This window comes from Nematostella vectensis, chromosome 15 (genome assembly GCF_932526225.1).
Source record: "Nematostella vectensis chromosome 15, jaNemVect1.1, whole genome shotgun sequence".
NCBI lineage: Eukaryota > Metazoa > Cnidaria > Anthozoa > Actiniaria > Edwardsiidae > Nematostella > Nematostella vectensis.
In genome coordinates this window covers 5,931,129-5,957,284 of record NC_064048.1, presented here as the reverse complement: position 1 = coordinate 5,957,284, position 26,156 = coordinate 5,931,129, and the positions used below count along the sequence as shown (strand labels likewise).

At 38.7% G+C, this 26,156-nt stretch overlaps 2 protein-coding genes across 4 annotated transcripts; one reads left to right on the top strand and one right to left on the bottom strand.

Moving 5' to 3' along the window:
* Positions 1 to 268: 268 nt before the first annotated feature.
* On the bottom strand, positions 269 to 3,178 carry LOC5511376. Its single transcript, XM_001631722.3, has 3 exons — positions 1,190 to 3,178; positions 739 to 1,111; positions 269 to 578 (listed from the first exon to the last, which is right to left on the bottom strand). Exons 1-3 carry the CDS (start codon positions 1,552 to 1,554, stop codon positions 423 to 425), a joined length of 894 nt encoding a protein of 297 aa, XP_001631772.3. The 5' UTR covers positions 1,555 to 3,178; the 3' UTR covers positions 269 to 422.
* Positions 3,179 to 3,378: 200 nt separating this feature from the next.
* On the top strand, positions 3,379 to 25,815 carry LOC116617730 (protein FAM149B1). 3 transcript variants are annotated; one of them, XM_048722314.1, is made up of 19 exons: positions 3,379 to 3,835; positions 12,146 to 12,407; positions 13,161 to 13,245; positions 13,386 to 13,443; positions 13,718 to 13,864; positions 14,430 to 14,494; positions 14,976 to 15,072; positions 15,420 to 15,555; positions 18,251 to 18,305; positions 18,409 to 18,524; positions 19,978 to 20,096; positions 21,384 to 21,420; positions 22,270 to 22,373; positions 22,550 to 22,613; positions 22,794 to 22,831; positions 22,909 to 23,083; positions 23,318 to 23,440; positions 24,093 to 24,321; positions 24,387 to 25,815. In XM_048722314.1, the coding sequence occupies exons 1-19, from the start codon at positions 3,735 to 3,737 to the stop codon at positions 24,434 to 24,436; spliced, it is 2,061 nt and encodes a 686-aa protein (XP_048578271.1). In that variant the 5' UTR covers positions 3,379 to 3,734; the 3' UTR covers positions 24,437 to 25,815. The 3 variants fall into 3 exon arrangements, with proteins under 3 accessions (XP_048578271.1, XP_048578272.1, XP_048578273.1); XM_048722315.1 differs by lacking the exon at positions 3,379 to 3,835 and adding an exon at positions 5,331 to 5,651; XM_048722316.1 differs by lacking the exon at positions 3,379 to 3,835 and adding an exon at positions 8,086 to 10,975.
* The last annotated feature ends 341 nt before the right edge of the window (positions 25,816 to 26,156 follow it).

Genomic DNA, 26,156 nt, shown 5'->3' with positions numbered 1-26,156 from the left:
GAATGCAGCTGACTGATTTCCTTGCGCTTGTATTTGTTCGATTCTCGCTTATGCTGCATTTGTGTTTGCGCTGTTTTTGCCTGCTCTATATAGCTGTTGTTTGAGAGCCAGCTTTTAGCAGCCTTGTACGAAGTTAGTGCACAGCGGAAGTAGCCATCTGTAAAAGGTATTTGTTTTCTATCTGTATAATGTGCAATTGGTTTTCGTGAATGTGATTGACGCATCATAGCTAAATAATTTTCAGTGACTATTGTAATGAACGCTTGAATTGTTGACATCTGAAAGTTTTATTGTTACACGTAGCTAATTACAAATCTACGTCTTTAAATTTAGTGTAATGTCTCATTTCCATATAGGCAGAGGATGCCCGGGAATTTTGGCGTGCAAAAGGTGGAGGGGGTGACGGTCGCGCAAATCAGCGGTTAACCCCAGAATTCTTCGTCGTTCCCATCGTCCGTCTGGGGCCCAGTCTCCCACTCGTCATCCTCTGAGACGCAGTAGTCCTCACTCGTCTCCATTCCCTCGAGGATGCGCAAACCATCGTACATGTCGGCATCCTTTAGAGCATTGGCGCGGTCCTGGAACGAGAGGGTCAAGTGTTAGGATATTAAAGATGAATGTCAAGGAAGCGGAACTGATCTGAGTGCAGAATACTTTAGAATCGCTGTGATGAATGCCGATGCTTCTTGTTGGCAAATCATAACATTTCGATATGTTTCCTGGCAATCTACCGCTTACCTTCACAAGCTGTTCGCGCTCACATCGCAGCCTGAGCTTTTCGCGCGCCTCCTTCGCTGCCTTGTCCTTGTTCATCTCCACCATCTTCCTTTTCCTATCAATTTCCCGCTGCCGCAGCTCCACCTTAGCGCATGCCTCACTCTCCACAACCTGTTGCTGGGAGCTCCCCGCCAGGCGACTGGCCTTGCTCTTGACGTCCGCCAAGTGCTTATCCCTGTTCTCGGAGGCTCTAGCGCTCTTCTCCTTAGCGAGCTTGTCGGCCATCTCTAGCGCCTCCCGCAGCTTGTTGGATCTGACAGCCCGTCTGGCATTGGCATCAGAAGATCTAGTACTTGAGGAGGCTGTCTTCTTTATCTTTTCAAGCTGCCTGATCCTAACAATAGATCATTTGAAGAAAATAGATTAGCAACGACACTTTTCATTAGCGCTCTTTATTATGGGAATAGAGTACCTGTTACTTTCCACTTGCGCTTGTTCCTCCAGTAACATTTCCATGGTGAATGTAGGCGCCGCTTCGATCTTAGCAAGTCTTCTCGGGACTTTGGCGTGTCCTCCATCTGCCGTCTGTTTGCCGTCGATAATGAGATCATAGGCTGCCGCATTGCACTTGGACACAAACGCGCTCATCTCTGGCGTAACGCCGTTCTTGGCGCTTGAACGTTGAGCCGAGATTAAACTACGCGCCGTTTTTAGTAACTCAGCGTCAACATCACTGACGCCGAGAGGTGCAACCTTGTTATTTGTCGAAAGACACTTTGAAAGTAACGAACCGCACATCGTGATAATAGTCCAAAGAATTTGTAAATTGAATAGCATTTAAAACACTTTCTAACAGAAGGGATTCCGCAACATATGGTAAGATTTACGTCATAATGTACGTATGTACGTAGACGTTCGAAAAGCGCGCGCGAGCTACACCACAGGGAACCCAACGGCTGAATTGGTCAGATGTATTCATTTTTGAATAGCACAGTAAAAGATACAGGCCCTCACTTTTCAATGATGAACGTAGCTATCATAGAGACCATTGAGATCAGAAGAATGATAGATTTAGATGTACTCAAACATGAATGTCCGAAAACTCTACTATTTAGAAAGTACCTCCAGATTGTGGTCTTATAGTCTTTTTTTGCAGCCGCTCGTGTCGGAGTCACGCGACGCTCCGAGCGTGCCGAAGTTACGCAGCGATCCGAGCGGTGCGTGACTACGCACGAGTTGCTGAAATGGAGACTAGTAGTCCTCGATCAATTTTTTGTGCAAGAGATGTACCGACGCCCGGTCATGGCCGGGTGAGGGTGGCATACCATATTTCAAAGTGTACTTCAACCATTGTCTTCCTTTTTTGGTCGTTAGACGGCGTCTAAATCAAGAAATTCCACGCAAACTTTGCAGAGAATCTTGTTTTCTTCTTTATCTTTTGCGGCAGCTACTTGAGCACAACCACGTCCCCAGGGTCTTCTGGGTAATTTTCAATATGGCGTCTAGCGGACGTCAGCGAGGTGACTTGAGTAAGCCCTAGGAACCCACGTTTTCTACTGCCACAGGCATCCAGGTTTGCTCGCCCCAGTATCCCCAGAGCATTTGGACAAGGACAACACTGTTTGAGTGCAAACAGTGACATATTCTGATAGGTGGTCGCGGTTTGCTTATTGCTGATCACTGATCTTACATTGTTCTATATTTTCCTGTTCAACCCCCTCACTAATTTTGCACATCGCTTCTTGCGTTTCTTTAGTATTCCATCAATTGTACTTTTGTGTTTTCTCAGCAAGAGGCCTCGTTAACCCACGTTTAGAGGTCTGGACCCCTGCAGTTTAATTAGACAAAAAACAAGCAATTCTAGATCCGTCCCTTTTATGAATCAAAAACACTAAATTTAGTCTGTTTGTAAACATTCTGTATATGAATGCATTCTGTTTAGTAGGGTCCAAATGGCTTAATTTTAACCTGATCAAAAAAGAAATCAGATAGGAAACCAGTGAGTGCCGAGACATTTGAAGTTCCTTACTTTAGATGTGTGGTTTAAAATGAAATCATTCAAGGTAATAAAGACAGTGGTAAAGTTAACGTCATGGTCACGCTAGAATAGTGTGATGCGTTGCACGGTTGCCGATGTCACGACATGACACGAAATGTGTCGCTTTTGCGATTTCTTTCCCACACGAGAAAGGTTGTTTCACGCATCGATCTGCATAAAGAAACAGCGGGAACACAAACTGACAAGCGTTTTAGAAATAGCTAGAAATATAAACGTCTGACTGTGATAGCAGTGCTAAGTTCTCCGAGCTTAAAGACGAAATAATTTCTGATGATGATATAAAATAAACATGTTTTTTAACCACACAAGAGCGAATACTGTGTTATATCATTTTAACATCGTTTTTATGAAAAAATTATGATAAAACAGGAGTAAATAAGTATTCATTTTTATATCGCGCCTGTTTGGCAAGTTTGAGTTCGTGTTTATGGCAGGTAACGCCCGACCAACCACATCAAAAACAAGTTTTAAATATGCCAATGAAATATTGATATCATCTCTTATGTTGCTACCTCCCGTGCTATAGGAAATTACGAGTTCTTAATTAGACGGCAGATGTTTTCTTAGAACTCACAATTAATATCAAGATCTCTAATAATGAAGATCTAGGCGGTTCGGTCTAAAATTTTTGAAGTTTGAATGTGAAATGTGAAATTCACATGAGTTACCGGATACTTCGCTTGCCATCGTTTGTGCTTTGAGATAAGCACTTTTATATAGGGGTCTTATTCTCTCTGACACCAAGATATATGGGATGAAGCGACGTCGGTGATTACCATGCATGAGGCATAGCGGTCATCGCGTGCTGTTTGAGGGATAATAGATGCATTGTCGTGCCACAAATCGATGGTTTCTGACTTAAAGCGAAACTGGAGCGAAACCCGGCTAAAAAATCACAACTCATGGATGAAGGCAATGCTAAAATCACTAAAGAAGTACACCAGCACGGACACAGGACATGACAGTGTGTCTTCTTGGAGATTTGCTGTACTCGAATTCCCATCGCCGGAGACAGCGCGAACCTGAAAATAGAAAAGATGTATCATTCTTTATTCGCGGGTAAGTTTGTTGAAAACTTTCATAATTCCCCTGAAAAATCGATAATTTTGCGATTATGCTTTCAAGAGAAGCTGATGAAAGCCTTTTATCTAATATCGCTAAAGACGAGTGAACGTATCCATCGACAACGGAGGCGGCTTTGCAACAACTATACTTAATTTCTAAAACGGATGGAATTTGAATAAATATAATAGCAGCTAGACCGTATAACGCCACGAAAAAGGGTTTTGAAATTCGCCTTTCCTAGCAGGCATGCGGCTTGAAAAGCGAATTGATTAATTACATTTCGTTCGAAAAATATATGCCAGTCATAAAAATAAGTTGTAAATTTACGTTTATTATGAGCATGCAAGCGAGTTTAAAAGAAAAACAACTACCACAACACTAAGCCTTTTAATTATTATATCACCCTAGTTCAGCGCAATTCTGGCGTATTTAGCAGTGCCAACTATGTAGTTTATTTGCTGAAAATTCAACTAAGTGACTTTTCCATGTTTGCATAACTAAAGGATCTTGTTTGCGCTTCTCTATGCTGTTGACAATATGACAAATTTAACAAGAGTCGCTTATGTATAACCGATTTCATTCTTTTTCAATTAAAAACGCACAAACTGCCTTGAATTAATGTAAAAAAAAAGAGTAGTAGATATTTCAATGACTTGCTTTTATATTATTTTTTCCAAACCTCAACAATTATATGATCCATTTGAGTCGAGTTATTGGGGATTCAAGTTACTTCGAGGAAAAAAAGGTTAAAAGTGTACATTTGCAGGCTAAGCGTATTGCACCGTGTGAGGTGCGGTCCTCTCCCGATGTTATAAAAAGATTTTGAGTTGAATTAGGAGCCTAGTTTTGGCAGCTACGCAGTTTTTGGAGTGAAAAAGAACAAGTATAGTAGCAGCTAGTATAGCTGATCGATTAGTTACTTTTTTATAAGGGCTATTTTGAGTAAAACGTCAAAAACATCGGGCAAGGTGTTTAAAGGCAGATAAACACGCATCAATTTGTACACCCCTCTGTGACCAGACCCAGCGAAAGCTAGATTTTCACCGGGTCAGTCAATCCTGGGTACGCACCAAAGTCATCTCCCACTTTAGCTGATTTCCATTTTTACAGTTTCTTTGCTCCGACGAACGGCTAACACTCGAAACGTCAGCGCAACCACCAGGCGTTTAACATACCTTTTCAACCTTGTGTTGATTCATACCTTGTTTACACCCCGCCTTCGCAAACTATCTAGTTTTTCTACAGCTTGCCTGCAGTCTTTCTAGTTATACTACTTTTTCCCTACACAACTAGAGTTCGAGATATCAAGGGCACGAGTTACTTGAAGTAAAAACACGCGAAGTCAACAAGATAAGGGATTTTTTATTTGACTCGAGTACGAGTGACTAAAATTTCAAATTCATGCACTTATTATTTTATTTTGTGCTCCTTGATATGTCTGATAAAATGTGCGCATTTGCCTTCGCGCCTCAAAGTCATTTACATATCTGAGCTCCAGAGGTATTCTGGGAAGATGGCCGGGTCTTGTGTTGTTGGTGAAACTCTGTGAATAATACCAGAACAATATCGGAAAATAGCACCTCGAAATCTCAATTGAAAACAATCATTTGGCTTGTATGTCGGGCTAGGAAGCCACAGCTGCATCGTTTGTTCGCAGAAACAGCACTATAGCGCTATGGGGGAGTAGAAAGTGGCGACCATAGGGGGACATCGTTGTTGTTTGTTGTCATGGCGGTCGTTTCTGCTCGTCGCATGGAACTTATCGGAAAGACGGGTTTGGGATGACAAATCGAGCGCTACCATTAGAAATGTAAGCTCTGTCCTATAGCACAATACTTTATCCGTAACTCTAGCTATCTTTATGTATCAAAGTCATATTCCTTGACCTGAAATTACCCTCTAATTTTGAGTCAATTCTCCGGTTAGAAAGTTCACTCAAGTCTAGTCTAGTTGGAACGTATCTCGAAGATAAGGCTTGCTGATATGTGTTGCTTGTCTTGGTTTCCGTTTTTTAACACGTCTTTGTTTGTGTGTTTTTATTCCTCTGTCGGCTACTTCATCAAAAGTGGAAGACATTTCGGTTTATAACATTAAGATTTGAGCTATGTTTTTAATATATAACTTAAATATATTACAACCATTTTGTTTGTTTAGTTTTGAATGTATTGCGAAAACGTATACGCAAATCATAACCCACATCTACATGTTTCAATAAACAAATGTGCTATATCTGTTACTATACGGGAATAGTACCTACTTATTACCACATGTAAAATTCTAACTAATTCTACTTGATCATCATTGAAGTACAAATTGGATTAGTACTGCATTCTTGTATAACGTGATATTGAATATTCTCGTAAGAAATACTCAATAAGAAATACTCAATGTGTAAGAATTCTTTAAGTCACCAATGTGATCAGCAATTTGCAAAATGTACTGAGCGTCTACCTGTATTTCAATCATTTTCTGAATATCCATGGTACTCTTAAATCTTATCAAAGTTATTTGATTGAAGGTTGCTTTGTTTCTAAGTGAATCACACTTGAGTCCAGGCCCAGGAATAATGAATTTTTCTTTGTGAGATTTTCTTTTCATATTTTATTCAAGTTTATTTCAACATAAATAGAAAAACAAAATTTCCAAGTGGAATACTTAGAATAGTTTTTGTGTTTTGAATAATTACATGACATTTTTCATTTTATCACACCCTCTGTGTATATATCATAAATTATTTTTGAAATTTAAATCATAATTATTATTTAGTAAACTAATTTGATGTAATGATCTCTATTATGTATGAATTTTCTCTTTTCCTCTAGTATGGTACATCAGATTTAAACAGGATATGCTTGAATTGTGCAGCATTCCTACTGTACTTTTAAAATTCTAGTTATCAGTTAACGTATCTATGGACAATTAGATATTTACTCTTAGCCTCATCCCCAGGCATCTCATGACAGCCCTCTGTTGTCAAACATTATTTGCAATAAGTTGTCAACAACACCAAGGACTTATCTTTCAACAACACTAGGACTTATCTTTCCAAAAGGCGAAAATCATATCTTTAATTGTTCAAATTCAAATACAATTATTGGATTGGTATAAGCAAATATTCTAAACTGTTATTAGATTACTTGTTATACAAGATAAATCTAGCTGAGGCTTTGCAGTAAACAACAATAGCTCCACAAATTAGACTTCATGTGTAATGCAGACCGACTCGCAAAATATCTCGTTAAATCTAACCCTTTGTACTTCAAGAATCAACCAATACCAGGCACTTCGAAGTAAATAATTAGCAGTAGTAGTGAGATATGTGTGCATTTGATATCATCTGATATCATGCTGAAACGCTCAGATGACAGTTTCCCTTATAAGCCAATAAGAGATCTCAGCTTGAGCTCCATACTTAACAATTAGACTGCAAGTTCGAGTCAGCTCATAAAAAAAAAAACAAGAACTAGTAGTCTAATTGTTTTAGTATACATCACCTGACATCCTACCTTCAAATAACTGACAATTTTAATAATAATTCATGTTGTTTTTTGTGAAAAGTGCCGTTTTTTTGCTACTTGCTATCTATCGCTCAATAGATAGTGAGTACAGGAGCCAATCAAATTGCAGGATTCGTGATAGTATGTGAGTAGACTTGTACTAAAAGCCCATAGACACATCGATTTGTGATTTTGAGTGTTTTGCCATGCTTCAAGGAAAATCAAAAGTGACATCATTATCTGACAAGCCAATCAGCCAATAGTAGCCAGAGAACAAGGCTCATTTACTCCCAGCCTAGCATAATATTGAGTGAAAGGGGAAAATGATAATTAATGAATGACATGACAAATGTCACCCCCAGCTAAGTTTTCTGCCTGGTGCTGAAAGTCCAGTCTGATATCCCCACAAATTCTTGAAAAATTGCTCTTTAAATTGCATGAGAGGTTTTCAGCCCAGATCAACTTCAGCCAACTGCTAGAAAACTGGGCTTAGATTCTCTGCCTGTGCTAGCGGCTTGAAAATCGCCAGGTTCACATGAATATCTCAGCCCGGCTGAATTTCATCATTCATCATGTAATCAGCCCCTAAGATCCCATTTCTATTTTTCCATTCCATTTTGGATTGAGAAAGTATATTACTTTATTTACTTACTGTAGACTATGTCTCTTTAATTAACAAGGATGATCTCGCCCAATTCTTTGACTACTCTAGATACCAGTTGCAAGTGGCTGTTATTTAATGGGCAAAAAAAAAAAAAATATTTGTGACATTGGTCACAAAGGGTCAGAAAGTGGTCATTAATTTAATTGCTTTTATCTATCTCAAAATACAACCCTTGTACCTTTTTGCAATATTCCATACTCTTTGACACAATCTACCATTTTGAAATGGAAATGTGAATATTTTATAATATATATTCTCAAACCCTACATTTCCTAGTGTTCTCAAACCTTCACATCTACTATAGGCCCTTCAGTAGGTCTAGGTCTTAACCAAAATAATTGTAATTTACTGATTACCTTATTATAGGAAATTCACATTCCACTGAAATAAAGCGAATTTAAAAAAATTCATGTTAATTAAAATATATCCTAATTAAGTTTATTTATAATTTGTAATACATTAATTATGGTAAATGTTAATTTAGAAAACGTTAAATTAGTACTGAATCTTATGAAAGAACGAATACAAAATTTAAGGAATTTCAAAACCATACTCTGTTTATTAAAAAAAAGTGCCACATGTTTAGTTGTCTTCTTTGATCACGGTTAGGAATTTTTTTCAATTCGTTCATTGTTCTCTCTAGCCGTAAAAGCTTGCATGCTTGATGATAATAGTAAATGGAATATTTCTGAGCAGCAAATTACCCAAAAATATGTCTTTCAGGATCCGCGTTAATTAAGTAGAGTAAATGGAATATTTCTGAGCAGCAAATTACCAAAAAATATGTCTTTCAGGATCCGCATTAATTAAGTTTATTTGAATACATTAGGCCCATATTTGCGTAAATTTTATTTGTTTTGACACACGCTGTGCAAAAATTTATGTTAATTAGATACTCGAATACAAGTTTTAATATCTGCCAACGTTAATTTCCTATAATAAGGTAATTGATAATCTACTAAAAGTAATGCTTCACGTAAGAATTAATGCAACATAGCAGCAAATGCATGCTGGCATTTGTCAAAAATACCTTTGTTTATTCTAGAATTTCGATTGGCCAAGACAAAAAAGTATAGCATAAAATACAACATATATCACAACATGATTCAACATGTAGTTGAAGATTTTGGAAATTTTCATTAACTTGGTTGGGTACATTTCGGTTTACTATTGTTTGTATGATGCAGCTTTTTTTTGGTAAATTTTATGTGGGGAATCTTGTAAATATTAGACAACTTGTTGAATAACTCACCAGAGAAAATCACAAATAGGGAAGGACATGTTTCACACAGTCTTTAAAATATTGCTTCACTACCCTCTATATGTCTGTCTGCGGTAATGTATTGTTTTGTACAAAAAGATACTAATGAGGAAAGCTATGATAAAGCTTTTTGCTGTAGGACAACACTAGCATGACAGTGAAATTGATAATCAAAAAGGTAAATGTGAGCATATAGCATAAAATGAGATTAAATAAAATCAAATATGCATATTCTCTGCCATTATACTCAATGTTTACAGGTTTAACTGTCACAAAAATGAGCAACCATTGAGAAGTTAAAAAAAAGGAGATAAAAAAGACATCACAGTTACAGTCACTGTGCATCTGCATCTGTATCTGTAAATCCATGAAAATGCCTTAGACAACCTAGTAAACTTAAACCTCGGACAATAATTCCTGTATAGCTCTAGGTAATTTGAATTTCTTGTGTCAGTGTAACAACAAGATATAACACATGTCTTAGGTAATGCCTAGATGCTACACACATGTGCATATGTTATTTCAGTTAGGGTGAGACAAACCCCCAGGGTATAATAATATTTGTACTAATACATAAAACATATGATGACCATTCCTCATTCACAACTACTGTTATCTTCAGTGAAAAATATCAACTTAGAGAACTTTCCACCTTTCTCGTTTTATTCTTATTATATTTAGTTATATTTAGCTTCCTTTTTTTAAATTTGCTCTCTATTTTGCTTAAATTGCATAAATTTCAACCTCTTTTAAAAAATAATCACCTGTCAAATTCTTTAGGGTGATGAAGTTTTTAAAAGGTAATCAGTTGTGGGAGGGAAAAATATTATTTAGCAAAAGGCTTCAGGAAGCCATAGAACTTGATGTGTCTTAGATCCAGGTGCTTGCAATATGGATAGGATAATGTCTTTTTTAGTGTTTGCTTTTAAGTCTCTTCATTTTCCTCAAGTTGAATGGATCCCATCAACACTAAGGCCAGTGGAAAACTTACATTTAATCTCTACTTAATCCATTCTCTTTTTTTCTCCTTTTTTCATTATCTTTTTTTCTAATTTCCAGGTTCATTCTAGTCTTTTTTTTTTCACAAACTGCACGCAGTGTATCAAAAGGATTTTCTTATTCATAAACAACATCTATTTAATATTTCCCTTATTTTCCATACTTGCAATATAAACAATCATCAGTTGTCAGGTAACAATTTTTCATTTCCTTTCAGCCTGTGATTGATTACTTTCCTGCATTTTGTATTTGTGTATTTCTCTGTCTAAAACTAGCAAAACTAGGTCAAATCTTGCATTCACATTCAATTTGTAATCCGTTCACATTTTAAAATCTGAAATAAAAAATATATATTTGTTGTAAAATATCTAATATAAAGTATTTTGTTTTTCTCTAGCTAATAATAGTGCTCTTTTTAGCTTGTTGATACTGAACTACTTTTCTGCTGAAAAGTCGACTCACTTGAGCCAGAGTTGTTTACTCAGCCGCATGTTGACACTCAAGAGAGAAACATGTCTAATCAGAGACAGAATTAATTTCTTCAACTGATTTGGATGTGATTTCCTGAAGAGTTCTTAGATATAATTTAAAATGTGAAAATGGAATTGTGGATTCTCATATTTATCTGTCTTCTGCACAACCACAAAAACAAGTTCACATAATGATGGCTTGTGGATGGGTCTATGAAAGATGCAGGGTCTTTATATTCAAGGGTAAATAATGTTATTCATTTACATATGATAGTCATTTCACGCCTTGTTGTTAAAATGTAGTTTCTGCTGTAACCCAAGCTTAAATGCCCCCTACAGTAAAATGCTTTATTTCTTTCATTCTATGTCCTTTTATTTTATTCTTGATATGGATTTCTAGATGCTCAAATTATTTTTCTCAGGACAATACTTATTTAATCCATGCTTTTTAAAAAAAAATATATTACTGTAACAGTAATGCTGTAGGCTGTTTATTTTGAACTTCCTGCATTGTAATTAAAGCTAGTCACCCCTAATATCTCTTGAAATGAATTATGATTTATCCTGCAATTTTTGTAGCCAATGATTTGATTGTATTTGCTTACAGTGGATTTCAATGTTACAAGAAAAAAAAGGCTTGACAAAGTCTTTTCACTGTAAATTTATTGAAAACTTTGAGATATTGTAAAAGTCAACAAAGTCTAATTGTCACATACAAATAACATCTTAGACATTAATCTTATATTTGACCCTAATCCTTTTTTCATAAAATAATATGCACTTATTATTGGCAATTCTAATTTATTATGTATGACTGTTTTTACTTATTTTACAATGATTTTTCTAAAAAAAATCATCTGTCACATTTCAAAATTGTTTTAAAATACCAAGTAAATTGTGTTCTACTTCAGTTAACATACTTCAATAAAGTTGCAATAATTATTGTTTTAATGTGCAGTACTCGGTCTGGTGAGAAGTATTTCTGTGGGATCTCACATAATACAGAGGGAAAAAAGTGCTTTTTGCTATCACATTCTCATTTTTCTACATTGAACGGTGTTATGTGTTTAGGGATGATTTTTGACATTTACTTATAACACAAATCAGCCAGATTTTAATGTATTAAAGAAAATTAACAATTAAGAAATGCTGTTTTTTTTTGCCAGGATTTGCTACTTCAATAAGGAAAATGATTAATTGCTTTTTTGTAAATGCCACCTTAATATTTATTCTGTTTTGGGGGTAAAAAATTCTCATTGGCTTTATAAACTAACTTGGAACAGGAAACAATGATTTTGACCAACTTTGGCAGATTGAGAAGGTCCTAGTAAGAATTTGTTATTGGTGTCTTTTGGGGGGCATTATCCAAATAAATATTGTTGATAACTATTTTCTTTGTATTTTTTATTGCAGTCGTGGCTTCTCCTCTAGAGGTGGGTTTGAAACCCTTCACCCCCTCCCTGAGAGGCCAGAAGAATCAGTGCCTCTCTCATATCTAGAGACTGTCCGTGAGGCCATTAACAGTTATCGGACATCGGACACAAGTGGACGGTCATCACCAACAACTGATCACACCAATAGCCTTAACAATAGTTTATGGGCATCCAACTCTTGGTCGACAAATACTGGAAATTTGACAGGGCGCAGTAGTGTATACTCATGGGGCAATGATGATGTGAGTACTATGTAATTCTTTCCTTATTAACACCTTTTGGAGTTTCAAAAGAAATAGTGGTGTGTTTGGTAAATACAAAATAAGTTTAAAGCTAGACAGAAAACATTGATTTAGAAGGATATCCAGGGCTTGATTTTTCCATTTTTGCTAACTTACTGTACCACTACAATAGCAAACCAAGCAGTTAAAATTAAGACCTTTATGAAGACTTTATAAATTAGAGGGCTTTCCCTTTACTTTATACTATACAGTAACTTACCCGACAACATTTGAGGTTGTATTGGCTATCCAGACATAAGGCAACCAAGGCAATCTTCCACTAGGCAACCACCATACATACATAAGCCATTAAAGAACCAGTTGCCTAATAACAAGGATAATTGCCTAACAACCTGGCTGGATCTCATTTTTGTGTGCTTTTGTCCTAGATGCATAGATGACATCACAGTGCGTCACGGACAAAAAAGTATGCAGTCACAAGTGACTGCCTCACTGTTGCTCGTGACATGCTGTGAAGTCTTCTGTGTATCTATTAGAGGACAGATGCACAAAAGAATAATATCTATTTGTGTTATACTAAGTTACAAATATAATATAGTTTTGGGGAGCGTGTGCTCATGCTGCTGCTAAGTGTGCGTGTGTGCTCTAATAACACATGGACCCTTGTCCAATCGAAGCATGTGATTTACAGTACGAATGTCATATCATCATTAACTATGATGTGTTGTTTATATTTGTTGTTGTTTTTTATAGGAATTTGACAGACAAGCCTCAGCAACAGTCCAGCGAATGTTTGATGAGATCAACAACATGCTGTTTGAAGGAAAAGGGTTTAATGGTAAGAGAGCCTATGAAAATAATGAAAATATTATGCCGATAACAAGGAAAAACACTGGATAACCAGTAAGCTAGTAAGTTTAGATACTATATAAAATCAAAAAAATCGTGTTCTTACTGTTTAATCATTGCCATCTTTAGGGAGTTCACAACTGCTTTTAGAGTGTCAGGAGTGGTGTACGAAGTTTCCACATCTAAGGTATCTGAAACTTTGCAAATCAAGGTCCAGGGACAGATAAAAAGTCCAGGGTCAGATAAAAAGTCCAGGGTCGAGCTTGTGTTTGTGAGCATGTTGTTAGTTTTGGTTTTTTGCCATATTCAGAAAGATAATTTATTTTTAAGTCCTTTTTTTAAAAAGGTATTTTGAGTTTAATGGGGGATGGAGGGTAAAATCATTGCATTGAGTTGAAAAATAGTGATTGTGACTTAGTATGGCAAAAGGCATTTATATTATTATTTTGCATGTTCGTCAGGATTTGTGGTGTTCAAAGTGTTCACCCTCAAGATGAGGGAACACAATATGTCCCATTACCGCCTGATGATCCACGTGTCTACAACTACCGACCACAGACCTCGGTGCTGGAAGATATGGAAGACATCAGTATGCTGGATACTCAGGGGTATGTAGGCAATGGGCTTTCATAGGTAGACAGGGGTTCCTCCTGGTAGGCAGGGCACATTGAGGGGTAGACAGGCCCTCTCAAGGGTTGATATGGCATTTTCAGAGGTAGACAGGGCACTTTGAGGGGTAGACAGGCCCTTTGAAGGGTTGATAGGGCATTTTCAGCGTTAGGGCATTTTCAGAGGTAGACAGGGCGCTTTGAGGGGTAGACAGGCCCTTTGAAGGGTTGATAGGGCATTTTCAGCGTTAGACAGGGCACTTTGAGGGATGGAAACAATAGGGCACATTGAGGGGTAGACAGGCCCTCTCAAGGGTTGATAGGGTATTTTCAGAGGTAGACAGGGCACTTCGAGGGATGGAAACAGTAGGGCACATTGAGGTTGGGCATATACAGGTACTTATCATGGCATCTACATTATACTTACCCTGGCATCTAGTACAGGGCTATTTTCTTCTGAGCAAGGACTATCTTTTTATAGCCCATTTTAATCTGTAATTTGCTTATTTCTACAATGAACATGACTTAACCCCCATTAGAAGAGTGACCATTGTGTCCATTGCAGGCTGTTGGTGGAAGGTTTTCACTTGGATCCCTCGCCCATCACACAAAATGACCGATTTGTGATTGGTAAGATTTCATGAGAAAGCATGACCAATTTGTACTAGTACTACCATAATGATTCGAATAAGCGCCCTTCTATAAATATAAGCACCCCCTACCCAATAAGTGCTCCCCCTTTGAACTCAAATTTTGGAATAAGGGCCCAATAAGCACCCCCTTTCTTCCACCGTAAAAATATTCCAACATAAGCACCACTTGAATGGTGTAAATCTTCCTTTTATTTAGCCCCCATTGACTTTCTTACATTACCACAATATACGGTAGTCATTGATTTATTAACAATCTAACAGCATTTTACTGTAGCCTCAGGTTATCCCAAATAAAGTTTGTTTGTTTATCGATTCAGAAGCTGGTATTCTCTGTCGAAATGAAATAAGTGCCCCTCCCCAATAACCGCCCCTCTGCAATATGCCCCCCAAGACCCGGAAATGAAATATGTGCCCCGGTGCTTATTCGAATCATTACGCTAATTGAGTTTTGTTCCCAGATTCAGATGGGGAGAATTTGTATGCAGATCTGGAGGAGGAGGTTATTGATGAAGATGGAGAGTTTGAGGAGTTCTTTGCTTATGACTGCCCTGCACTGTAAGTAACCACAGAAAGCGATTCCTTTTTTCTCCTACCCAAACTGTTGTGATTGCCCTTCACTGTAAAGATAAACTAATTGTTTCATTGCCATGGCTGCCCTGACTTTGTATAACAACCACAAATGACCATACCCGAAAAATTAATGTTTGAGAAATTTGGGTGGCAGATTTAAAGCTGAAAACGACATAGGAAAACCCTCTATACTGATGGTTTTCATTTTTTGACTGGTCTGTACTACTTTGAAGATCCTTTAAAGGACCTTTTCTCTTCTCCTGTACTACTCTGAATAAAATATGAAAAACTCTCTATTGCACAAACTGATGGTTATCTTTCTTTCCGTGTAGCGATGAAGAGATGGTGACTTTCAAGAGTAAGCACAGGCGAAGAAGGAACCGTCGGCTTGGCCTGCCACCTGTGACGCCCAATGCCTGTGCCAAAGAGATGCTTACCAGCCAAATGTTTGACTTGATATGGGGGGAGGTACAGTTGGCTGCAATCCACACCAAAACTAGTTGACCCATTCACTGATAATGCTACACCTTCACAAAATCCCAGGTCTAGCAATCATGTTTGTTACACAAATGTTCCCCTCCTTGCCAATGTTGAACGCCTATCATTAGTTTGCAGTAGCTGAGTTTCAGCCCTAAGTGAATAACATTGGTTTGAGGGGGAGGGGGGAATAGGCGTGGCTGCCAAGAGGTTAACTGGTATGCACCCATAGACGCAAAAGAGGATATGAATTTTGCAAAATGGGTCAACAGTTTTGGTGGGGACCAGTTTTGGGGGGAGGATGCATTATTTTCTGCAGTTTTTAATATTCTGTTTTCAAAAGCCTTGCCAATCAATTCCAATAGATTAATCACCTTCTGGCTTCTGCCATTCGAAACCCTTGGAGTGTTTTAATTTTTTTTTTTTTTTTTTTTTTTTTTTTTATTGACTTTGCCCACGGAGAAAAAAAAAATACACATACATAATACGTTATACATGAGAAACAGAACATAAATACATACAATAACGAAAGGGCAGGGTATCCGCCACAGCTAGGCCAATTACGGCGGACCCGAGTTTAAAATGTGTAAAAGTTACAAGGTCACAAAAACTAAATTAGAAACAACATGAAATTTGGTGCGTTAGCACCCTGGCCCGATTGCAGGTGAGGCAGACAGATTTCCATGAGCGCGGATCCTCTGGATCGTAAGTTATCGAAAGAGCATTTAAGTAGTAATTTAATAAAGCGCGCTTGAAAGAAGCATGGTCAGAGTAGCTAGAACTATTTAACAAATTAGTGAGAGTGTTCCATATTCTTGTACAACGGTTTAAATATGATTTTTGAAAAGCAGAAGTTTTGCATTTGCGAGCGAAGAATTGTGGTGCGCTTGAGTTTGTAGATGATCTAGTAGGACGGACTGAGCGAACTTTGGGAACAATTGATGGATTAATATTGACAAGCCCATTTATGATTTTATAAAAGTATGACATGTCCAAATATTCGTGCCAATACGATAGTGGCAATAATTTAAGTTGAATAAGTCTTTCTTTGTATGTTTGGCTGCATCTAAATGGGAGTCCTAACATGTACTTGCTAGCTCGTCTTTGGATTCTTTCAACTCGTCTAATCAGGTCCTTTGTCTGCGGTGCCCACAGTTGTGTTGCGTATCCTAGGTGAGGACGTACTAGGGCGAGATACATCGATCTTCTTATGTTGGTTTTCTTTATGGATCTTGAGTGTCTTCTAACGAACCCCAGCGTCCTGTTGGCCTTACTACATGCCTCGTCAACTTGCTTAGTCCAAGAGAGGTCGTCTGACATCCAGACGCCGAGATCCTTCTCCGTCTCAGTGCAGGCTAAAGGCAAACCACCAAGCGAATATGTTTTGAGAACTGGTTTACGCTTTCGCGAAACCCGCATGACTTTGCTCTTTGTTTGATTAAATGTCATGCCTGTCGATGCCGCCCAGCCATTTAGACTGTTCAGGTCAGATTGTAACACATCCGTGTCGTCCGCCGAGTTGATAACATTAAAGACCTTAGTGTCGTCTGCAAATGTCGCAACACTGCATGAGCAAACTGAATCTGGCAAGTCATTTGCGAAGAGGACGAACAGTATAGGACCGAGAATTGACCCTTGCGGGACGCCGGAAGTCACAGGTTGACATGTTGAGACCCCCCCTGGAATAGCTACGCGTTGGCTCCGATTGTTGATATATGATGTAAACCACTTCAACAGATTTCCGCCAAAACCATATTGGACTAGTTTCCGTGTTAGCATACGGTGGCTTACTCTATCGAAAGCCTTTGACATATCAAGGTATACAACATCAATTTGGTTCCCATTGTCTAAGTGAGAGCCAATAGTGTCAAGGACTTCCACCAGCTGGGTGACACAAGAGCGGCCTGCAATAAACCCATGTTGACACCTCTGGATGAGGCAGTGCACCCTCTCTCTTATCTTATTAAATACACAACGTTCCATAATTTTCGACACAACAGACAAGAGTGATATCGGTCTGTAATTTTCAACTTGTTGAGCAGAGTCTTTCTTGTAAACAGGAACGATATGAGCAATTTTCCATTCAGAAGGAAATTTGCCAAGCTTGATAGACTTATTGAAAATCTGACAAAGAGAGGGAGCAATCACAGCCGCGGTCTCTTTTAGTAATCTGACGGGGATGTTATCTGGTCCAGAAGCTTTACTGGCGTCCAGCCCCCTGATAACCGATAATATATCATTTATATCGAATGAAATATTAGATAGCTCGGGTACAGGGGGTGCACAATGTTCCGGGTCATTGGCTAGCACTGAAATGGTTTCAAATTGTTTCACCTCTCTGCAAGGCGATGACCAATAAAACTGAACCAATGTAATTCCTTAAGTTTGATTAATGGAAGCCAGGAAGGGGTCTAGTAGTTGGAAATTATTTACTGTATGAGAGCTCACAGACTATTGAAAATCGCACTCACACCAAACATAGTTGAAAGGAGCTGATCAATCAACATTTTTGTCCCACTTAGTACAATCCTCATTTATTAAGTAAATTATATGTAAAGTTATCTTACTTAGATAAAATCTTGATGTACTGATCACTTTTGCAGATTCTCTTTCCGCATCATTGTATTATATTCTTACTGTTTTTAGTTTACTTAAACTTTTTAAAGTTAAATCTCTATATTTCCAGATGGTGCTATGGCTCAGGAGCTTACTATCAATATATTCACAAAAGCTTTTACGAGGTAAAGTATGATTTGTATGAAATGTCTTTCTTCTAAAATTTTATCGAGCATTTGCAAAATGTTAATTTTTAATGTATTCATTTGTTTATTTTTTTTTTTTTAGATAAACTACCTCACTACCTGCCGGATGCTGTAAGGCAACAGGAGCGAGCAGTTGATAGCCCACTTAGACCAATATCCAGGGATGTTAGCTCAAGAATCAGCCACTTTCCTTCACAAGTGAGTGAAGTGTATTGTTTCTAGTGAAAGCAGGGCTAGTAAAAGGAAGACCTTTAGGAAAGGAGGTTACACAATATGAATTTAGCTATTTCTGAGTTGGCCTTCCTTAGGAACCCTGTTTAGAGTAGACCATATGTGCAACTGGTAACTATTTGAGTGTCCTCCAAAAACAACAACGGTTTTGGCTTTTATGAAATGAGGTCAGGTCAACGCACAGGTCAACTCTCAGGTCAACTCTCAGGTCAACTCTCAGGTCAACTCTCAGGTCAATGCTCAGGTCAACTCTCAGGTCAATGCCCATGTCAAAGCTCTGGTCAACGCTCAGGGACTTAAGGCAACAATCATCATGCAGGGTAACTCTCAGTGCCTTTGGGCAACTTTGTCAAGGTGTTACGCAAATAGGCAACAACTCCCTGCACCCGATCAGTGCATTTTCCCATATTTCTGGGTAGTGTGTATTAGATATAACTCTTCTTTAATTCTGGGTTCAATTTTTAATTGCACATTTCTTACATACACGAAAGTCTTGCTATGTTCTCTGGAAAGGTTGTACTGCTTTATCACCAGATACCTGTCATAAAAAAGAAATTTGCCACCTCCAATTTTTTCTATCCTGTAGAAGTAGTATACCTCCCCCGTATATCCTGGTACTGTGTAAGATGCACTTCCCCATATTTTCTGGGTACCCTGTGCAACATACACTTCCCCATATATCTGGGTACCCTGTGTAACATGCACTTCCCCATATATCTGGGTATTCTGTGTACCATGCACTTCCCCATATATCTGGGTACCCTGTGTAACATGCACTTCCCCATATATCTGGGTATCCTGTGTAAGATGCACTTCCAATATATATCTGGCTACCCTATGTAAAATATGCCTCCCCAAGTATCTGGGTACCCTGTGTAAGATGCATCTCCATCGTATACCTGCAATCCCCAGCGACATAGAGTGGGACACTTAGCATATGGACACATCCCCCTTCTCCTTATTTGGATTTTCTCTGAAAGCTCTTTCAGCTATAAATGTAAGTCACCATCAAGTGATATGTATGCCTTAACATTGGGGAGGGTAGAGGGAAAGAGACCCATTTCCTTGTCTCTACACATCACATCTGGGTACCCTTTCCCCCATTTATTTTGGTACCATCGGTAAGACAAAACCACTATATTTCTGGGTACCCTGACGTTTTACTTCCCCCATATCCCTGGGTACCCTAGGTTAGATGTACCTCTAGGATATGTTTTTGTGTCCTTTGTATGATGCACCTCTGTATCCTATGTTTCTGGATAATGATCTCCTGTATACTATGTTCCTATGTACCCAATATTTCTGGGTATCCTGTATACCATGAACCTATGCTCCCATTTCTGGTTACCCTGTGTAATCTTCCCAATACGCCCTTTTTGAGATTTGAGAGTTATATGTGACATCCATTGCTTGTTTGTAGCTGCGTCTGCGAACAGCAACTGGTTTGAACCCCCCTCTGGATATGAAGGGCCTAAAGGATGTGATGATGATCAAATCATTGGCACTTCAGCACAGAGCACCCTCTGCGGCCACTTTCCAGTGAGTGGTGGTCATCTTTAAGATGATGGTGCAGGGTGTAGTTGTAGTGGTGATGGTAATAGTGGTGGTCAACTCTTAGACAATGGTGCAGGGTGTAGTTGTAGTGGTGATAATAGTGGTGGTCAACTCTTAGACAATGGTGCAGGGTGTAGTTGTAGTGGTGATGATGATAGTGGTGGTCAACTCTTAGACAATGGTGCAGGGTGTACTTGTAGTGGTAGTGATAATAGTGGTGGTCATCTCTTAGACAATGGTGCAGGGTGTAGTTGTAGTGGTGATGATGGTAGTGGTGGTCAACTCTTAGACAATGGTGCAGGGTGTAGTTGTAGTGATGATAATAGTGGTGGTCAACTCTTAGACAATGGTGCAGGGTGTAGTTGTAGTGGTGATGATAGTGGTGGTAAACTCTTAGACAATGGTGCAGGGTGTACTTGTAGTGGTGATGATGATAGTGGTGGTCAACTCTTAGACAATGGTGCAGGGTGTAGTTATAGTGATGATAATAGTGGTGGTCAACTCTTAGACAATGGTGCAGGGTGTACTTGTAGTGATGATAATAGTGGTGGTCATCTCTTAGACAATGGTGCAGGGTGTAGTTGTGGTGGTGATAATAGTGGTGGTCAACTCATAGACAATGGTGCAGGGTGTAGTTATAGTGATGATAATAGTGGTGTTCATCTCTAAGTTTATGTTTTTTTTGTTAATAATGGTGATTGTGGTGGTGATGATTATGGTGGTGTAGTTGGTAGTAATGGTTATTGTTGTGATGATGATAGTGGTGGTCATCTCTAAGATGATGGTGTTGTTGGTAATAATGGTGATTGTGGTGATGATTATGGTGGTGTTCGTATCTTAAGATAGTGGTGGTGGTAGTAGTAATGATGGTTAAAGTGATAATTCAAGTGTGAATTGATTATATTGATGATGAAAACGATGATGTTTGTATTAATGATTAAAGCCGCATTGTCACCAGTTCACTTCCGGAGGTCCGACGCAAACTCAACCGTTAAAAGACAAAAGAATCTATTAGAATCCGAGATATTTAACATCCCATCCGCTCTAAATTATCAATCACATCCTCGAAGAAACTTGCAATATACACACTGCTTTCAATATTTTCCTCGTTTTCCGTTAAAAATCATCGGAGATTGTAAAGTAATCGACCGGAAGTAAACTGGTGACAATGCGGCTTTAAATGATAAAGTTAAGTTTTAATCACATTGATGTTGGTAATAATAAGGGCGATTATGTTATCAGAATCATATCGTGAATATTAATTTTTTTTAGCACGTTAGAAAGTCGTGAAGGAACACCTTACATACAGGTACTTGAACACTTTTTTTGCAGTATTTCTCCTTTCCAATCTCTGTCTTTGTGTATTGATTGTTCAGTGATATTAACTCCATTTTCATTTGTTTCGATTATGAGCCAGTTAACGCCTGCAAGCAGGCTTTGCTCCAAGTTCTTATGTGGTGTTTTCGAATGAACAGAGTAGTTCTTATGTGGTGTTTTTGAATGAACAGAGTAGTCCTTATTTGGTGTTTTTTATAATGTACAGAGTCCTTATTTGGTGTTTTTGAATGTACAGGAGTCCTTATTTGGTGTGTTGGAATACACAGAGTTCATATTTGGTGTGTTTGAATGTACAAAGTCCTTATTTGGTGTGTTGGAATGCACAGAGTTCATATTTGGTTTGTTTGAATACACTGTTTAAATAAAGGTTTTCAGTGCGAACGGCGAATGGCAATTGCCAAATGGCAGTTCTACGACCGAAAGGGGCTTATTGGTAGCAATTATTTGTAAAAAAAAAAAAAGGTGATAAGTAAATTAAAGCGATATCCGAACCGTATATTATATTCAATGGATATTTGTATGTTTTATTTATATTTTTCTGAATTTGGAACGAGTATTTTGGGATCTAGTAGCCCTTTCTGTCGTAGAACTGCCATCTGACAAAGGTCATTTGCCATTTTCACTGACAACGTTTTGTGAAATAGGCGTATACAGAGTTTTTATTAGGTGTGTTGGGATGCACAGAGTTCATATTGGTGTATTTGAATAACACAGGAATCTTTATTTGCTGCACAGATTCCATATTTGTGGGTGTTTCGATGTAATGAGTTTTTTTTTTTCCAATGTATAGAGTCCTTATCTGGTGTATTTCTCGCTTCAGGCAAGACCTGGTTCAAGTAGCACTGTTGCATCACGCATATCCAAATTTGGCGGGAAAATGTCAGAGCACGTTTTGTATAGACTACAGTCAGCCAGAACAAAGCGGTAAGCTACTACATACTGTATGTACTCAGCCAAAGATGTGTTTCTTTTGCAAAGTCTTGGGCCTCTTTTCTTTGTATGTCGCGGGACAGCCAAGGAAGTGGCATAGTTAAGATAATATATTTTCTGTGCAATTGGTAAAGTGAGTCTGCAGCTTAAGACTGTTTACCCGTGCACAGGAATCCCACAAGTCAGAGGCTGGTTCCTTTAGACCGAGAGAGACCAAGAACCCCCAATCCACAGGTATGTTACCTGCTGCCACATCTCCGCTTACTAAGCAAGTGAAAACCCGCCTTTAAAGCTTTACATGTTATCCGATTAATTGTTAGAATAGAGACACAGGAGGTGCGTAGGGTGGGGGAACAGTCCCCTTATTTGCGCAGTAGCAGTACTTAACGTAACTTAATTTATTTGTCATTTTAGGAGGATGTAAAATCTGAAATTGTCCGAGGAACGAAATTGTAAGTAAAATATGTAAATATTGAGGAGTGAAAAACAGAATCGCTATTATTCTAATGATTTCTATCTTCTGTTTTAGATTTACGGGAAACGATAGATTATCCTCCCCGCCACATCCACTCAATGCGTCCTCCCCCCAGCCCTGGGGAGCACGAAACGGCACTCTCCCACCCCTAGACAGGACAGTCACGTACGCTGAGTCTATCTCCCCCATTCCTAGCGGTGCATCGTCAAATCCTGCAAGAAGTAGTGCGGTAAGAAATAAAGCATACAAGCAGAATACAAGAGCATGTGATTAGGTTGCAATCTCACGTATTTATCTCACAAGATCACGTGAGCGCCCCCTTTTAGTCAGACAAGATTTTTCATGTTTTCGATTGCGCGTCCTGGCAAAAATATATGGTCACAGTCATTTGGTAACAACGTCGCAATACAACTATATTATCATGTGACTAAACTACAGCATCATGTACGTTGTGTTCCCACAGAAAGCGAAAGTACATTTTAACGTTCGCGCATCAAGCGCTGCCACCGACGACTCCAGAAGAAGTTTGCGAGAAAAAGTTCCCAGCTTTTCAGAAGCGCGGCCCAACACGACGCATTCGTTTCGGGTAAGATGACTCCATGAATATATGAGTATATATGAATTAATCACAAGCATCTGTTTGTGTTGTCAAAACTAGATTCTCGATACAATTTAACTAACAAGAGAAAACACTTTATGATCAACAGCACCTATATTTCGGCTGTGTACAACAGCCTTCCTCAGGGTGACTTCACCCTGAGGAAGGCTGTTGAGTTGAGTTGAGTATATATGAATATATACTAGAACTAGTAACCTAGATAGTCTATGTAAAACATGCATGCCGCAAATACCAGAGATACTTACAAATACCAACAACGATTCAACAATTTGCCTACAAAATCCGATCCAATCCAATCCCCATCTACCACTCCACCACTTTTATTGTTAATAATTGAAATACGTCTATTTATTTGCAAGAAAATTATCAAAATATCCAACCATGTTTGAAGTTTAAGACCGTTTATAAACTACATTTGATTGTAAGCATCTTGAGTCACATGCTTGAATAGGCCGATTGAAATAGATTTTTTGTGTCTGTGTTGTATTGCATTGTAAAAGAATCATTCAATCCTTATCATATGCCACGGGAAAACGTAGGGGCAAACTATATACACAACTGATGACAATATAACAACAGCAACAACAACAAGCTAACCTACGTTTTCCCACTTGTGCAGACGGACACTCCTGGTACAAATCGCCGACTGTCCACGCCAATGAGTAACCACAACCGAGGGGTACTAAGCTCAAGACAGCCTCTGGACCTTGGGGGGATCACAGGCGTGAGCATGTCAATCACTGCTGGTCACCCTAGCAACGAACACGCCCCAACACAAAGTCAACATGGTGATGGCAGAAATGCTTCACCTGTCAGCGATGATGCAGATGAAATGGATGGCTTTTTTGGTAAGAGGTCTGTTGGTCGACCGGTCTCTGTCTATTCTATATAACACGTTTTATTTCGTTTTCAGGCCATCCAAGTCATCCCCAAAGACGAGGAAGACTGGGCGCGATTAGGTAGTAGCCGATGTAAAGGCTAGAAAAACATATTTAAATTATTGGAATACTTCCTGAAATCCCTAACCACTGCCTGTGAAGAAATAGTCCTGTGAGAACTAGAACTGAGAATTAGTGTTTGGACACTAGAAAACTACACGAAAGCGTGGGAGAGATGGCGTTCCACTATCGACGTCTGTGAAAAAAGCTGAAGCCAGATTGTGAAAGACTTTCTCGGGAAGGAAGCTTTGATCGAACATAGGCCATGAGCTTATTCGAATAAATACGGTAATTCGCCAAGATATGTGGCGAATTTCTTAGTTCTTTTTGAAAAGGCTCATAGTACTTTCCTCGGCGAGCTCCTCCTTCAGGATTATCCCTAGCAAGCATCGATCCCAAATTTACTTCTCTACACACCCCATCTAAGGTTTTACTTATTGGCAAATATAGTAGTTTATATTGTACATATTAAGGAATTTGTCGGGGTGGATGTTTTTTGTGCATCTACTTGGCATAATATTTATTTGAAGTTAGCCCTTTTCTAAGTGGACCACAATCTTCACGATTTCTAACCTTATAAGAAAGCCTGGGAAAGAGTCTTAAAAGGATAATTTACGGGGCTTTTTTTCCCTTGAGTGTCCATTAGTTACACAGCGACATGAAAACATTCGTTGCTTATTCATATGCTCCCGTCTTTGTGTTGCTGTTAAACTAGCGTACTTCGTCGCCCTCTATATCCTTTTGTCGCTAGTATGAACCATTTTGATCCCCTATATACTACTGTTTACTGTGCTACCGTCACCGAGAACCTATCTTGTTGCTGTCAGCGTTATATTGCTTTGGCCGCCTAGTCCCAGGCGTTCTTACGCGGGTTCCTGGTTGGATGTCCTGTGGTCGGTAAAAGTTGTGGCGTCACGGGGCCCTAGCGCTTTCGCCGTTAGTTAGGGAGCACAGGAAACCCGTGAAGGTTAGAACGCCTCTGGCTGGGCTGATTTTTGTCTGCTTTTTAGACTCTGGATCCGACCAGCGTAACGCATGTCTTCGGTTTATTCTGAATATCGAACCATCTGTAATGTTATCCATACCTGGTTGTATACCTTAGCTATAAAATGGTACCGTTTTTCTTGTAAGAATTTGCTTCAGAGTGATTCAAGTTGATATAGTTCGCTTCTGAAATACACACATCTCATTTGTATTTTTTTTTCTGCGTCAGAAAAAGATGTCTCGCGCAGGTCGGATTCAGTGTTAAATAGGCTTGCAGAAGTGTCTATGACAGCGTGTTACGCCTAGGCTGGGGGGAGGGGAGGGTACTACTTTTACGGGAGGGGAGGGTCATTACAAAGAGGAGGGTTTATGTTTTGAATAGTATATTACGTACATAATAAACTTGACAATCATATCGTATTGTAGATATTGTCTTCTTCTCGGGAGAAAGGGGGGGAGTGTTTCCCGGGAGTATGTTAATTACTAACACCTGTATCGTGTTACAAACATTTCAGATTCTTTTTAATGAAACGTATTTTTAGGGATCTTGGGGAATTTTCTGAGTTTCTTGAAACATTTGAAAAAAGAGAGAATCGGGGTCGTTTCAAGCTATTTTAGACGTTAGATTTTTTTTAAAGAACGTGCGAAAATAAAATAAAAATAAGTGTATGCTTGGCAAAAGAATTTATTTTTTTCTTGCGCGTGTTTAAGGTGACCTTATAAGTTATGCGCCGCAGCACTTTTGGCACATCTTGTTTTTC